Source organism: Gallinula chloropus, assembly GCF_964237585.1.
Source record: "Gallinula chloropus genome assembly, chromosome: 5".
NCBI lineage: Eukaryota > Metazoa > Chordata > Aves > Gruiformes > Rallidae > Gallinula > Gallinula chloropus.
Genome location: NC_140090.1, coordinates 79295952 through 79312720, shown reverse-complemented (window position 1 = coordinate 79312720; position 16769 = coordinate 79295952). Strand labels below are relative to the sequence as shown.

Sequence of the window (16769 nt, the reverse complement as noted above, 5' to 3'; positions counted from 1 at the left end):
ACCAGAATTTCTACAACTTCCTTCATTGAACTAAGAGTTTTATTTCACAAATGAAGTAAAGACAAGACAGACTGACCAGGCTGGGCCAGCAGGAACAACAGGTTTTTATTCTGAAGCTCCCTATGTAAAACACCACACTGAGTATTGTTTTCTACACCTTCGAGTCACGATGAATCCCTCAGCGGTGACCCAATTCCACATGCCCACGCAGCAGTGGGACAGCATCTCTTCGCCCCACACAGGAGCTAGCAGATGTCTGGGAGGACCAATGCCAAGCAGCTCTCTGATGAGGAAGCCAGAAAGCATCCAGACAACTTGCCAGCAATCATTAAATTCTACCAGTGGCCTAAGGTCAGCGAGTTTCAACTCTGAAGGAAAGAGAAGGCCTATCAACCTGCTATTTGCTTTTAAAAAAAAGCCCTTTATTTTCCATGGGAAGGGAGTGCTGAAGTTAAAATGCACTTCACCTATCATTTCTGGCTCACTAACACTAGACTAGTTAAAGCTGGGTTTCCAGTCAGTACAGCTGCCACAAAAGAATGACTAATCCACAACTAAAGCTCGCAAGGCCAGTCTCCCTGCCTTCAGGCAGGAGTTTTCAGAGCCCATCTGCCCACAGGGACCCCTCTCTCCCTGCCAGATGCTTGCAGGGGGATAACAACTGCCCTGAGATGCCCGAGCAACACTAAAGGCAAAAAATATACAGCCAAGCTGAAGAGCTTGTTCCACTGGTCCAAAACAGCACAGGAATCAATGTTCCTGACACTGCCTTGAATATTTCAGATGCAGAATGATCTCTGCTTCAGGTGTAGGATCAGAACTCTCACTACAAAATTAAAGGGGAGGGGAAGAGGAGCACTAGCTCCACACAAACCCTTTAAAACGTTGCTCCCCACTTTGGCAATATGCACGACTCTCCTACGGAAGGGCTGTTGGAAACGCACTTGTCAAACCTCAGCCAGACAGACTTAATGTGGCCAAAAACACCCAACCAACGGGTCAGTGCTTAAAACAAGCCCAGGAGAATCTGGTATCCAGATCAAATCTGGACAGGGGTGTTTATAAACATCAACTGGGACTTCTTCCCTCAACTAAAACCCCATGCTTACCTGGTTGGCTTTGACTGGCTTCAAGAACCTGATCCAACAGCAAAGGGGGCTTCCAAAGCCCTCCCTAGTTCCACTACCTCTGTCCCTGAGCTCACCCAAACATTTTGCACCGTGACCCATTAAAACAGCTCCCAGCAAGAGTTCAATTCCCCTCTGCTTTTCTCCATTTTCTTCCAGGGTTAAGCCCAGTAAGGTGGTGGTGAAAGTTGCCTGCAGCTCAAAGAGCACTGCACCCAGGAATTTTATACATAGAGTTGCAGTGTGGTGTGTCATCATCTTTGCAGGTATGATGATGGACCACCCATTACAGAAGGAAAGGGCCTTATCTTAAGATAAATACAGAGCTCAGAATGTTCTTGCTGCCTTCCACTCAAACTAATGTGTATCATTTTTAATGCTGTGTTTGTAAGCCTTTGGGAGCCAGAGATTCTTAAAAAAAGCCATTTAACCAGTACACAGGGGAAATGAATGCTGCAGAAAAAATATTAAATTGTGTTATTTTGCTCTGCAAACTTCTGTTCTCCTTTGTAGGCTAAAACTGGGGGTTATGCAGGACAAATTACTTGTTAACACCCAATTTTAATAATGGATTTCAGTGTCCCCCTGAACAGATTAGAGAGGTGAAGCTAATACCAATATAAAGAGTAACTAAACTTGACAGTCCAATAAATCAAACTGCTTCAGACAAAAAGCTTTGTGCTTCAAAAAGGAAGTTATAATAAAAATAAACATATTAGTCACAAGTGTATTTCTACTGTCAGCTATCAACATCCAGTTATTTAATACACCTGACACCACACAAAGAGACCACAGCTACAAGAAAACCAGGATTAGACCAAGTTGACCCTTCCAGCACTTTTGTTTGAAGTCTCTGCAAATGCAACGTGCCCACTGGGGTCATTACTGAGCAAACTAAATGAAGTTATCTCCAAAGTTCACTTATAATATCCTGCCTTTATAAACCTTGATAGGCTGTACAAGTAGATTGCCACCAGGCTTCAACTAGACGAACTAGGCCTCGACTTATTTATCCCAGCTCGCTGCCATCACACCACTGAAGCGCTCTGTATATTCAGCCCATGACCACACTACTGAAGTTAAAAGTACCTAATATTTTCTTTAGTAAGAGATTCTGCTTGCTCATTGCAATTTCTCAGAAAAAACACTAATGGTATTTCAGAACACCGCTACACTCCTGCATGATAATCACTTCAAATCACACACCTCAGGCAGGATTTAAGCCTCACAGCAGAACAAATCATGGTGTCATTCAGCGTTCAGCAGCTTCGCTGATTAATCCCTTGTCATTGAGAGCTGTGTCTTCCCAATGCTAAAGAATTGTGAATTAGTGCTCAGCACAAGGAAATCCAATGGCCGACACTAGATGGTCATATTGTCTGAACACCTAATCTGCAGCAAGAGATAATTATTTTTTTCTGTTTTAAAGTGATTTGTAGGACCTGCAACCGTGTTAGTGACATTCAGTATTTTATGAATCTCACAGCAAGGTTCCCACAGAAATAAATTACAATCTCTAATTTAGAGAAAGGTTGGTGGAGCTGCGAACTTCGGAGCTCTACATAAATCCCTCGTAATAAGGTTGTTACCATCGCTAACAAGCGATGGAATCTAAATGAAGACAAATACATCCTCAACTTGTTTTATAAATTTTTTAATATTTCAGGTATAGAACAGAACACAATAAAGACTCCCAAGTTGACTTAAACTAATTATTTATGCCTGACTTTATGAATGGACACTGACTGCAGACAGCGCAAGCGAGTCCCTGTGCGGTTCACCATGCAGGAGGTCGAAGGGGGAGCAGAAAACATCTCCCCAGCAGGCATAGGAAGAGCTTTTAGAGAAACTCCAATGATCCTCCCATCATATCTCTTTCCCCTTCTCTTGAGAGGAAGGTAGTTCTTTCTCCCCACCTTTCCTGCCTTGCTCACTGAAACCCATGGAGACTGCAGAGCCCCTGCCACAAACCCACCATCACCAACTTTTCTGCTCTGACAAGTGGGGGACTGGGCTGCTTCCAGCTGCTGGGGATTGAACATCAGCAGTAGCTGTGTTTGTCTTTTACAAGGCAGTGTGTCAAAAACGGTGCCTCTCATACTCCTTTTCTACCTCACAGCCCACCTACTCTCTGACTCTCATCCCCCTCCATGCCTGGCCTACAAATACGCAAGGACAAACATCACTTTTCCCATCCAGAAAAGCTGTCCTTTTCCTTTCTCACAAAATATTCAATATTTTAGTCTTCCCAGATTTTTGCAGCCACCTGAGGAAAGCCACTAGCAAAGCCAAAGCCAGGATGAAGGACAGGGCAGCATGGCTGCTCCATAACTTCAGCATTTTAGTCCCAGTAACAGACAGTTATTAACAAAAATTCACCAAATAGTGGCAAACTGTATTTGTTCAGAGACCTAAATCACCAAGTGCTGAAACACATCGTGATTTTAGCAGTGCACTGTTACTTAATACACCTCTCAAGGAAATCTGGCTTGCTCCTAGGGAACAGCTATCTCCTGGAATAAGTTCCAGCAGCTCACAATATTTATGAAGCAGGGGAACGTTGAGCATCTTTAACTTGTGGCATTATAAAATGACACTTTTTGAACAGTATTGGCAAAATACAGGAGGTTTTAGCATTCACCATACTTACTGATTGAACAATATCCTGGACCGGACTATGAACTTGAAGATGTACTCCAAAGCTTTCATAGCCTTGAAGAGCTGATCGGTGATCCCACACTTCTCAGCATTATCCACGTATGTTTTTAAAACTTTAGTCAGTTTTCTGTTTAAATACAGAAAGAAATAAGTCAACAAGTATACTCATGGAGAAGAACTTCAGATCTGAAAGGTTTAAAGGAAAGGTTTGTGCCTAGACAGTGCCCAGGAAGTAACAGAAATATACATTCACGTTCTAGTTTTTGCTGATAACTGTTCTTGAGAAAAAAGAAAACTCATCACCACAGGCTACATAATACCATTGAGTATACAAGCAATACAGCAATCTTGTACCTTCACCAGGTATTTAGGGATATTCAGATTTAGGCTAATATAAAGATGCAACCACTACTAATAATAAAAGTAACAGAAATAATTCAATTAGAGGTGAACACATTGATAGAATTCAAACACATAAACCAGGACTTCCTTCATTAAACAAGGCTTCCCCTTTAAATAGCTTTCCATTGGATTCTGGGCTAGAATTTGTGACATTTATTTCTCAAGAAAGCATATAGCACCAGTTAGAAATTCTCTCATTCCACATTTTTAAGTCTATCAAACTTGAAAAGATACTTTAAAAATTGTTTCTCTTTCAACTTCCAGTGAATATAAATCCTGATTAAGGCAACTACAAGCAATTCCATTTTAAATCATCCTTGCTACACTGCAGGTTTCAACATTCCCACTAACAGTAAATAAGTATAACTTTCTATATCACTAACAGAAAATAACATTGAGTAGACAGGTATCTCAATATAGGAGCACTTATTTGAACTGGAGTAAACTGTAAAAGAATTTTAAGTAACCACTTGAATATTGTCAATGCAGCCTCTCTACACTGAAACTTGTGCAAGAAGAGGTGAGGGGAGGGCAGAGATCTGTCATGCCCAAGGCACAGGGCAAGCCAAAATTCAGCTCTTCCAACATCCCCAAGCTTAAACTTGCTTTTACCTCCCTGCATTTAAGGAGGGGAAGGATGTTCTCATGCCTGCCAGTGGAAGGGCCACCTCCAGCTCTTGCTAATAACAAGAGAGATGCTGGAGCATGCTTCATCCTTTTATACAAAGGCTGCAACAGTGGCTGTAATGCAGTGAAATGATTGTAATATCAAAGCTGTGACTAAAGGTCTAACTCTTGTCTTTTGTAAAATCAATACTACTCAAATATTTTCTGGTCACATAATAGAGATTGTGTAACACCAAAGTGCACAGCAGGATTCCTGCTTTGGATTGGGTTTCTTCCCAAAACTGCATAGATATTCATTATATATTTTTCCTCTAGCACTGACAGTCTGAGGCAGCAGCAAAGATCTTAACTGTCAAAAAATACTTAAAACAGCAAAAATAGTGGACTTGAGGGGTTTTTTCTTCACTGCTTCCTCCCCCAGAGTGACAGTAACGCAGCTAATACAGCATAGAAGATCAATTTAATGCACCAAACAACATATATTTGAAGCACCTTATCTCAAGTGTGACTAAGAACCACTCATGAGTATTCTCCTTACAAAAGTTTCCTGAAATCATCAAATCACACCCTCCTTAAACACAACAAAATCAAGACCTGCCCCTTGCAAGCGAATGAACATTTCACTACTATTATTTCAAGAGAGAAAGACATATTATCTCCAGTCTTCAAGAACCTATCAGCTTCCCAAGCTTTATGGGCAAATTCCCAACTAACCTCCATGTGAATAAGTAACTGAATAATGTTACCTGGAAAAATTCAGCAAGCCACATGAAAAAATATAAGCTTTAATATTTACGTGTAGGCTAAGGTAGCACTGAAATGCTTCTTAATGTAGGTTTCCAAGACAGGATTAAAATGTTGAAATTTTCTGTCAGCAATCAGTCCAATGATAAATACCTGGAAAAAAAAAAGGCATAATTGTTGCATTGTTCTCAAAAAGAGAAGCACCTTAATTTTATACTTTAACCAACCTTTATTTTCAGATAAGCCACATTAGCAACATGAAAAACACAGAGACTCTGGCTTCTGATTGTCCTCCAATACCTGAATATTCTGTGCAAACTTCATATTCATAACAAAGCTTTCTGTTCCAAGAAGAGACTTCCCATTTCTATCCTAAATTTTGCTGTTAATCCACTAAAATGACTGGACTTGATTGCTTTCACCTCTTCTGGGAGGATGACAAGACACAATTCCACCCCCCTCTGATCAAATCCAAATGAAGCTTGAAATATAATTTTTAAATTAAGTAATAAATAGCTAAGAGCTAAGATGGCTTTCTTTGTAAGCTTAATTCTAGCACTTACATCATATTTGTTTGCCACTACAGTACCTATGTTTTAGTGCTTTCACAATGTGAACTTACCAAAGCATCAAACACCAACGTGTCAAACGTCTCGCTCTCAGAGTTCTCCATCATGATGTTAAAAAGTGCATCCAGGGTATCTTGAAGAAACTGCAAAAAAAATACACAAGTCATCACATTTTTACATGAAAAATTGACTTCAGATTTCACACAGGTTTCTACAGGCATATTCACTTTCATTTATAGATTTTACAATGACATTTTAAAGTTTATCCAACAGAAGAATGATGTAACAAACATTCTTGCCTTCAGCAAATTATTTTGTAGTTGATTATCGATTCAGCAGCATCATTAAACCAGAAAGAGTCAGAAACCACACTAGGTACAACTGAACAAGGCATTTAATCTATTCTAGTGAATGAACAGTAGTTTAAAACTCAGTTTCGACATACAGTCAACAGGATCATGCAGTTGCTGAAAACTGATGTTTCGGAGCACAAACCAGACAAGCAACTGAGTCTCATGCCAAATAAATCAAGTCATCTTCAGTAGTTTTGAGCTGAGCAATGAAAAGTGCACAGCATATCGCTTTTCATGACTGCATAAACTTGGATCCACAACTCCAAATGAGATCAGACATGCAGTCATGGGAAAGAGAGCACACAACCTCCTGCCCCAGCCCAAAACCTACACGCCTCTGTCACTCTAAGAGGAAGAGTCTCCGCTAGCCAGTTGGCTGGACACCCTGATCTGTCACACGAAAGCAAAAGCAGATTAGTGTCAGGGGGATCCACGTTAAGCAGAGGGATAAAAGCTTGGTTTATGCATGTATAATTACAGTATTTCTTCCCAGTGACAAGTACTACATGCATAGATCAAAGATACTCATCACCACACTGAGTTTTATCGGCATGGGATTCTGCATCTGAGCATTTCCTTCCACCAGATGACACAGAAACGACACGGGCTCCTCCAAGGCAGAATGAGGATGGATCAAGGCCTCAGTCTCTATTTGTTTTGGTTGAGAGAGAAGCAGCTCAACAGGGATTGTTCCAGCAGGTCTGTCTCAAATGAAGTAAAAACGGGGGGTTTTGTTTCGTGGATGAGGTATAGCTGAGGAAGAACGTCTGAACAAGCAGAAGGCAACTGCTCTGAGATGGCAACTACAAAGGGGTCATGGAAGAGACTGCCTGCCTCCCACCTTCCTCCCTTAAAACATTTCATCTATGGAATGAGTCTCCCAGATCAAACATAACTCACCTGGACTATCTACTACATCTAGAGTTAAATTCAGTTCAGGCTGCCCAGAGGGTTGTGGAGTTTCCTCCTCTGCAGATACTCCAGACCCATCTGGACGCCGACCTGAGCAGTATGTCCCAGGGAACCTGCATTGGCAGGACCTCCTCTCTGGAAGTCCCTTCACTTTAGACTTCAGTTCTGGGGTAGACCCAGCTCATCACTTCACTGCAGGACTGGGGGGGTGAGAGATGATAGCCTTCTCACCATCCCATTTGTTCAATTAGAGAACACAAATTAAAGTACTTTTAGCCAGCAGCCAGCAGGAAGGAAAGCTTTAAAGCTCAGTTTTGAGCTTTGACAGGAGAAGTATCTGTCTTGGTTTGAAGAGAAGTAGCACACTCACATCCCAAACAGTGCCTGGCTAAGCCCCTTGAGAAACAAAGAATGGTTAGAAGGCCAGGTCATGACAGATTGAGTCTTTGTTTTGCATTTAGGCACCGTGTAATGACTTTCATTAGCAGTGTTTTAAACATGTTCACAAGGACTTCGTGTAACATCCATCCAGGATGGATGCTTTTGTTGTGTGAAGAGGCAGGAAAACGCTTCCCAACTAAGGAGCTAGTTTGAGTAATTTATAGACTATCAGCTTACATTCTCACATCCTATAGGCTCTATGCACAAATGGAGTCAGAGCCTCTGTTGGAGGGAGATAACATTTACAATTCCCATACACTATTGGAACAGCCAAAGACAGGAGGAGTATCTTGCCTGATCTCTGCTGAGCAATAAATGAACACCAGCAGGCAGAGGTATTTTTACTGGAGTTTTAAAAAGAATAGAAACAGTTTAATATAAAATTTGAGTATGTTTTATCACATGCATACTGTAACACACTGCACCATGGATCTTATTTAAAAAGAGGAATGACAAAAAAGCTGATAGAGAAGAACAAACTAGATACCACGAGCCTGCAGAGCTGCCAGCACAAAGACTTCCTGAATGCTGCTGCTAACAGGTTGATTACACAAACAGTGGTCTTCTAGAAAAAGGAATAAAAATGGGGAAGAGAGCAATCTTAACAATTCACTCTCCTGCCCTGTGCATAAACCAAGTTCTGCTCAGATCCCTGTGCAGCAGCAAGTCTGATTTCACACAGTCCTGCAGCAGCACAGGGACAGGTGAGCGTGTGTCAGCTGGAGAATCACTCCAGTATTGCTTCTACTCAAACCTCATTTGTGCTGCATTCTGATGCTTCTAACATCAATGATATCCATCAAGCAGTAATCTGCTGTACCCTCTCTGATGTCATTGGGAGAAGAGGGCGAATTACAAACGACAGAGCTATGACAAGGCTTGGCAGAAGCAAGGATTGGTGTCAAGTTTTAAGCTATCAAATGATCCAACAACAAAATAACAGCAGGTAGAACCTTCCTGAAAAACAAATTGTGTGAGAAACTATGTTCACAACATTCAAAGGGTAATACAAGCATTCTCACATTAAGTTATCCCAAGAAGAGACATTCATTAGGCTTCTATTAACCAAATTAAAACCCACTGAAATAAGGAAACAATGCTACAGGCCCTTAAGGGTCACCTGTCACCAGTACATTACACCTTTTGACACCCTTTTAAGATCTGATTTATTACAACACATTCAATAAAGTCCCAGCCTTCTTTTTTCCACAGCTAAATCTGTCTTTACATAGGTCTCTACAATCACTCAGTGGACTTGGCAAATGTAAATGACTTGGCTTTGCTAAATGTTTTCAGGATAAATTCTTTTAAAAAAAAATCATCAGTAGCCCACAGTAGGATTGCATTCTGCATCCAGATATTAAAGATACATTTACCATCACCATGTAAGAACTCGGAGACATTCTGATCTTGCAAAGGTAAACACCCTCTGCCTTCATGTACCTGTATTTAAAAATTGGCTGAAGTGTTAAAAAAATACCCTGTGTTTCAGAAATTTGTATTTTACATGTGTTTTACCAGTACTCCACATCTGTGATGTTCTGTGAGGGAATGCAGAAGGCATTAATATCTTGAAGGCCAAAAGACCCCTGGTCTAAATTTAACATGTGAGTCCGTGCAGTGAGGTGGGGATGTGCAACACAGAACAAAACTAAAGATGCAAATTCCTTAAAATATGGGATTCAGCAAAAATTTGGCATCATAGTTTGTTTTTAAAGAAATAAATTCATTACCTTAACCACTTCACCACCATCAACTTTCATCAGCTGCTTCAGATTCTGCTGCAGGAGGTTCGTGTTAGATCGCCATTTCAGAAGTCCCAGCAGATCAACTAGGAGTAAGAAGAAGAAATCTATCACAGGATATTTACTACCACTCACACTCCACAATTACATTCAGGACAACAGGTCTACTTCCGTAGGTCAGCCATTCTCAGTGGACAACAATGTGTTTCTATAGTATCACAGAATCACAAGGTTGGAAAAAACCTTTAAGATCATCAAGTCCAACCATTCCCATCCTAAGCTAAACCAGATCCTTGAAGTACCTCATCTACCCTATTTTTAAAGGCATCCAGGGAAGGTGACTCAACCCCCTCCCTGGGCAGCCTGTTCCAGGCCCTGACAACTCTTTCAGTAAAAATTTTTTTTCCTAATATCTAATCTAAACCTTCCCTGGGACAGCTTGAGCCCATTGCCCCTTGTCCCATCTCCTGTCCCCTGGCTGAAGAGACCATCGCCCACCTCTCTGCACCCTCCTGGCAAGGCAGGGGAGGTGGGGAGAAGGTCTCCCCTCAGCCTCCTCTTCTCCAGACTAAATATCCCCAGCTCCCTCAGCAGCTTCTCATAGGATTTGCCCTCCAGCCCCTTCCCCAGCCTGGTTGCCCTTCTCTGGACTCTTTCAAGGGCCTCAATGTCCTTCTTATGGTGAGGAGCCCAGAACTGGACACAGTACCTGAGGTGCAGCCTCACCAGTGCCCAGTCCAGGGGCACAATCCCCCCCCAGACCTACTGCCCACGCTATTTGTGATACAAGCCAGTAAGTCTCTGACACTGTGGAAACCTCGTACAAGAAATGCTTCTATCATGGAAGAACTCCAAAAGGTTTTCAGAAAAGCAACCTGCTCTCAAAACATCAGCATCCAAGTCTGTGCCAAAGAAGTCCTATCCCTCAGTTTTAATTTGTTGTACACAATGGTTGTGTGTTTAGGAAAAGATGCCAACGTGAAATTAGTCAACCTCTAACACAGTCCTATCTACAGGGCCATGACTGTCCCAGCATTAGTGTTCCCACATTCTCTGCTCTCACTGAATAAACTTAAAAGAAAATAAGGCACAGTGCAAGGCAAACAGTTGCAAAGTAAGCTAATTCAGTGGAAAGCTGTCTGCTTAGTAATTCATAATGCCCACATTGCTTGGTTGCTTCCAAGTGATGGAGAGCTAGGGCACAGATCAGATCAGGAAACAAATCAACTGCAAATGGTCTTGTCCCCAAATTCCACATCCCACTATTAAGATCACGTCACTTCATCACTCACTGATAAGCAAGTGAATACAGACAGCAATCTCCCTCTCTCTTTTATTAGCCATAAAGAGCCACAGCATCCTTTTTCAGCTTCCTTTAAGGATAACTTCTCAGGAGGCAGCTCACAAACTCGGTTCCCTGCAAATAAACACGCTACTAAATATTAACAGCAGCACTAGAGCCACAGAGTAAGTTAAACCCACAGTAGCACTTGTTGAGACACAACCCAAATTGCCCACAAACCCAAAACCCCAAGCTTGTCATCCTGCCTTAGCCCAACCGGCATCAGGGAAATCTGTCGGCTCCCTTAAAAGCCACTTTTCAGCTCAAAATAACCCATCCGTAAGTCATCCTCAGCAGAAGCCCCAGTAAGCAGATATCCCATAATGTATAGGATCAAAGTGCTTGCTTCTGACCTTAAAAACCCCAAAGACCAATAAAAAATCACCACTAATAAAAAGCCACCACAAACTCAGGGTGATGCATTACATGCCCCACAATGTGTGAACAGCAACAATGCAAGTGTGAGGTATGAAAGGGTCAACCCTCCCAAGACAAGGTGAGGACCCGAGTGCCACACTGCAATATCAGATGCAATGCAGAATGGTGCTACCAACATCATCTATCACCACACTGTCAGGATTCCTAGACTTGACTTTACACTTGCTTTTAACATACTTAAGGAGGGTGAAGGAAGAACTTCCATAGATGAGCCAAAACACAGTTTTCTCCTTTTGGTCAGCATTTTGGTAAGGGAGGATAAACATGGGGCTTTACTTACATATTTTTAAGAAAGCTCAAGAAAAATTATTAACCAACAGTTTTAGAGGTTAAAAATCAGTTCCAGAAACCATCATCTACACAGCACTGCCAATTTTTAGATGAAAAATTATACTTGAGGGAGGAATTTAATGATCATTTTTTTTGTTTGTTTCTTTCCTAAACTGCTTAAGGATACATGGGGATCTTGTAAAGAATGAGAAAAGGTTTTGGCAACTTCTTCTCCGAGTTTCAAAGACAACATAATTATCAGCAAAATTAAATAATGCACAAAAGTTCAAAGGAAGTGATTGTAAATTGAGCACTGTTTCATGCTTAGTCTTAATTTTAATAACAGTTCTGCAAAAGCAGGATCAATATATCGACCACTATGACATACTTCAACCTACTAAGTAGTACTAGGGGGGGGAAAAAAGCCCAAAACTAATCGTATCACCAACAAAAAGCAGCTCAATTCCACATGCTGCTTTCTGCATCCTACAGAACCCCACAACCACTGTGTTGCTGCTGAGCTATGATCCCATCTTTGCTATGAGATTCCAAAATCATCTCTGAATTTTTTGCTAAACACCCTCTTAGGCTCTAAGACTGCCAGACTGCAGTGACTCTGATGTGCTCTGAATACGAAACACCCAGGATGTGCTACAACAAGAGATGCCACTGAATCACTGCAATAAAATTACAAAGTTGACTACAACATGGTACTGGAGTAGTAACTTTCCCCCTGGACAGAGGAGAGCTCATTAATGTGACAATCCAATTATTATTCCCACCCACTCCCCCTGTCCCGAGCTTTCCTCATCCACAACCTCGATTCCCCACGGATCTATCCGAATCGAGCCCTCCCTGCTCATGAGTCAGGCAGGAACGATCCCATTCCCTGGCATGACTCACTCACATCTCAATGACCCACCCACACTCCCCAGTCTACTTCTGGTGCAGCAAAGAGAACAAGGGACCGCTCCATGGCAACGGAGCACAAAAATTACAGAGGGCATCGTCTGGAAATGTGAAGTATTTGCTTTGGTGGCTGCCATCAGCTCTGCTTTCCACAGCCTTTGGATGCAGTCAGCCAGCTGACAAATACATAGGAAAAATGTATATGAGGCAAATTTTAGAAGGAAGGAAATAAGGCAACTCCATTCTTGGTGCTCTGTGTTCACGTGAGGATGCACCAATGTGAGAGCGACTTCCACATCCTCACGCTCACCTCCCTTCTGCCCAACACAAGAAAACATCAAAGCTTTCTTCAGGCATAAGATACAGATATTGCACCTTGAAAATAACATAAAACAGCTTATTTGGGAGCAGAGCCATGATATTACCTACTCTTGAAAGATAAACTCATCCTCTTCCTTAGTGCTATTATTCATACCCACAGAGAAGTACAACGCCACACAGCCTGTGTTCAGTGGAGAAGCCTCAGCTACACAGCAAACAATATTCCCATTTCCATTTAATTTGTATTCTTCTGTTTTCCCAGAGACATGTACTGCTCTAAAGCAAAACAAAGCCCATGGGCAGAAAAAAAAGCTGGATAGCACACACACTCAGGAGGTGCTTTAGCTGCATGCAGACAATTTAATCCGTGGCTGAGTGGCAAACAACCCACCATCCATTCACAGGGGAAGGGGGATGAAGGCAGCAGCCTAGTCAGTAGGTATAACCCCACTCCAACAGCAGAGGCTCCAGCAGTTCTGTGAACTCACCATTCTGTGTAAGTTTTGTTGAACAAACTAGAGTAGAAATCTGGAAAGAGTCTTTGCTGATGGTGCAGCTTCCAAGGTTCTGCATGCTCTTCCCTGTTGCAGAGTGTCCCTTTTCTTCCAACTCTATCTTGGTGGATGGAAGACTTAAATACGTCGAAGCATCCTCCAGCTTCTTTGCTTCTGCCTACAGCAGCATTTTAAATACAATATGAAATAATTTTAAGAGGATCTAGTAAAATGTCTTGGTAGTAATAAAGTCTTATTATGTGCACTGGATTTTCTTTGGATAGGTCCATTTCTGAAGCAACCCTACCACTAACTTGTCTTCAGATTAGAGAGACGTGATAATTAAGGGCTAGAGAAATAACTCTTCCCAGCCAAAAAACCTCATATAGATGTTGATAACTAAAACATGTCCAGTAAAACATATTCCAGTTTTAACAATCAACCTGCCAAATATGCAGAGTGGACTACTTAGTGGACAAACTAGTCTACAACATTTTTTCAGTGTGATTCTGTAACAGCAGCTCAGTAGAATTCAGCAGGAATCACACCAAGCAACCCACTATCAAAAGACTAAAGTACCTCAAAATTTTACCTTGTAAACTATAAGGTCATGTTCTCCATCTCTCAAAGTTGTTCCATCGTATCTCATGAGCTTCACAAATGCCAGGGCAAATATTTTCTCAGATTTATCTTTGGCTGTTAGAAAACAAACAAAACAGCATAAATTAAGTATCTGATACTAGTACAGGCAGTCCACCTAATCTCAAAACCACATATAACCTATAAACAAATGACCACAGTGAAGATTCTCAGCTAGAGAAAAGCTATAAGAAATTGGGAGAGTCTTCTAAACCCAAAATAGAAGCAAGCATATGAGGAAAAAAAGCTTTAAGAATCTGACCACAGCAACAGTAACTAGATGCTTAATATTTCTATATTCTGTGTGTTTATTTAGAGCTGAATTAAGGCAAATTTTAAAAAGCAAACCAGAAATTTGATGTATTTATCATGTTCCAGCTTTTAAGTTAGAGGAAGGGCACTGCTTGGCACTCAGAATAATGATTTACAGACCAGCACTGAGCATCTCATCACGGCTCTATCATTTATAGGGGGAAATTGAGAACCAAACCAGAACCTGGGACTCTAGCTACAGGCAAAGCACCAAAGTTTCTGAGCACTGGCCCACTCAACAAGTGATACTAACTAGAAAACACATCATTTGCTCTCACTGTCCAAAACCTGTTATCCAGAGTTAAGTAAAAACAAAGCAATGGGGCAAGTAGAAAACAGAAAGTAAGTTAAGATATAAAACCAGAAGGAAGGTGCAGTCAGCTTGAGGTAGCCCAAGCAGGCTGTGAGAAGACCCTGCAGCCCTAAGGCACAGCCTCCAGTTGGTATTTAAACCACAGCCAACCTACAGTTTTGAGTCATCATAAAAATATTTGACTCTAGCAATTTGTAGTGCACAATCGTAACGTTGACACATTGTTTTCATTAGCAAGCATCATTCTCTAAGTAAATCTTTTATTAATGACCAATTTGCAAAATATACAGCTTCAATTAAACAGCCACCATGGGGTAATGTACTATGTTTTATACAGATACCTCTCCATCAAGTGCATTATGTGTCTTAAAATGCATCCAGTGGCCACTACTAGATGAATGCTTTTGTCTACACATTTATTCTACAGCAGAAGAGCTTAGAAAGGCTTTTCTATCCTGAGACACAGCCCCTGTAATCACTGCATGGAATGAACATGATCACAACCAAGGCACAGCCCCAAACTTTGTACAAAGCAGCTGCTGGCAAATGGAAGATGTCTCGCTGACTCAATCTGATCCTCAACAGCTCAAGGCACCTCAGCTGCCAGCAGCATTACAGGAAAGCCAAGGAAAACCACAAGCTCTCAAATATCTTTTAAAGTAAAATTACTTCAAAACAACCACAAGTCAGTCTGAGAACCAGAAGCGGAAACCAAGTTTCTTAATAGCAAAGTTTTCAACTGTTGGTGCTAAGCCCACTGTAAACTCTTCCATGTTCCCATTTCACACATCAGGTTAAGTATCTTTGCAAATGCCAACTCAGCTACCTTTAAAATACACAATACCACAACCCCTTCAATTGCTAAGGGAAAGCTTTACTCACTAAGAAATAACTGGATAGGAAAGAAGCAGCTTGATGTCAATAGGTAACAGTGAAGGAGTAATGAAGGGAGAAAGATGCCATAATAAGCAAGCAAAACACTTATCCCTGCTCTACAAGTGATTACAATGGTCAAATACAGGCTAGGACCAGATTTGGGCACCAGACACTGAGAAGAAGCTTAAGGAAAAGGCTGAATTACTCACAGTCCTGTGATGACCTATGTCGGAACGTAAACCTCAGGTGACTGCGGTTCACATCCTCAATGGGGATTGCCACCTTCATGGATTAGGAAAGAGGATGGAGGAAGGAAACAGTCAGTACAGTATCTTCAAACATCATCAACCAGCTACCAACTCTCTGCTAGGCATCTTTCAACAAGATGCTATTAAAGAGATCCATGTTAAGTACCAGCTTCATTTTGCTATGGAAGACCTTGAAAGGTCACAGATTCCCCATAAAACCAGCCAATTCTTGCACCAAGAACCAGAGGAGGAGAGAAACAAGCCTGTTAAGTCACCTCACAAGACAGCAACTGTAGATATTGGGCTGTAGCCTCGAAGCCTTACCCAAGCAAATTCATCAAGCTTAAAGCACAGTCAGACAGATCCTGAAATGCTGATGGGTTCAACACTGTGGCAACTGTTTTAACCTTAATATCCTGCTTCTCTAGGTCAGCTTCATGGAAGTAAGAGGAAACTGTTACTAAAGAGATGCTGCAATGCACCCATAAGTCACCTTGACGAAAAGGATGAAATAAAATTCATTATGCAATTAAAAGCCAGCTCTATTTTTCCAGCAGTCACTGAAAGCCTAGCTGAGCTATTTTGTCCTGCTAAACACCATCACAAGCATTGAATTTCCCTAGTTTTGCTTCTCAAGGCTCTCCCCTAAAGCCTACATGAACCCACACAGAGGAAGTTATTTCTAACAGTTTATGTACCTTCACAGTCTCAAACCAGCGAGGCTGCTTTACTTGGTAATAGATTACTGACTTGTACTCTGAGATGGCTTCATCACCAGCACCAGGAAAAATAACACTCTGGAAAACACAAACAAAGGAGAAAATGTTTATGTCTATCTTAAACTCCACTCTATCACTCAAGTACACCACAAAAATAATTGGACAGAAGGGCTCATGCTCAGACCTCCTCATGAAATCAGTATCAAAGTGTTTGCACTGCTATGACAAGGTGCATTTAGCTATGACAAAGGAGAAAATTGTTGTAGGTAACAGGGACATAACTTGACAAATACAGAGAAAGAGGTTGAAA

At 41.5% G+C, this 16769-nt stretch overlaps 1 protein-coding gene across 10 annotated transcripts in view; it reads right to left on the bottom strand.

Annotated features, from left to right (window-relative positions):
• DOCK1 (dedicator of cytokinesis 1) overlaps positions 1–16769 on the bottom strand; it is a gene marked incomplete at its 5' end in the record, with an annotated part of 301045 nt that overhangs the window by 234673 nt on the left and 49603 nt on the right. For 9 of the 10 annotated variants that reach the window (XM_084265218.1, XM_084265212.1, XM_084265214.1 and 6 more), the window contains 8 exons: positions 3778–3912; positions 5611–5711; positions 6181–6270; positions 9567–9664; positions 13347–13530; positions 13945–14048; positions 15702–15774; positions 16439–16537. In XM_084265218.1, coding sequence (XP_084121344.1) covers positions 3778–3912; positions 5611–5711; positions 6181–6270; positions 9567–9664; positions 13347–13530; positions 13945–14048; positions 15702–15774; positions 16439–16537 — 884 coding nt within the window. The remainder of the gene's footprint in view (positions 1–3777; positions 3913–5610; positions 5712–6180; positions 6271–9566; positions 9665–13346; positions 13531–13944; positions 14049–15701; positions 15775–16438; positions 16538–16769) is intronic. The other variant, XM_084265213.1, reaches the window with a different exon arrangement.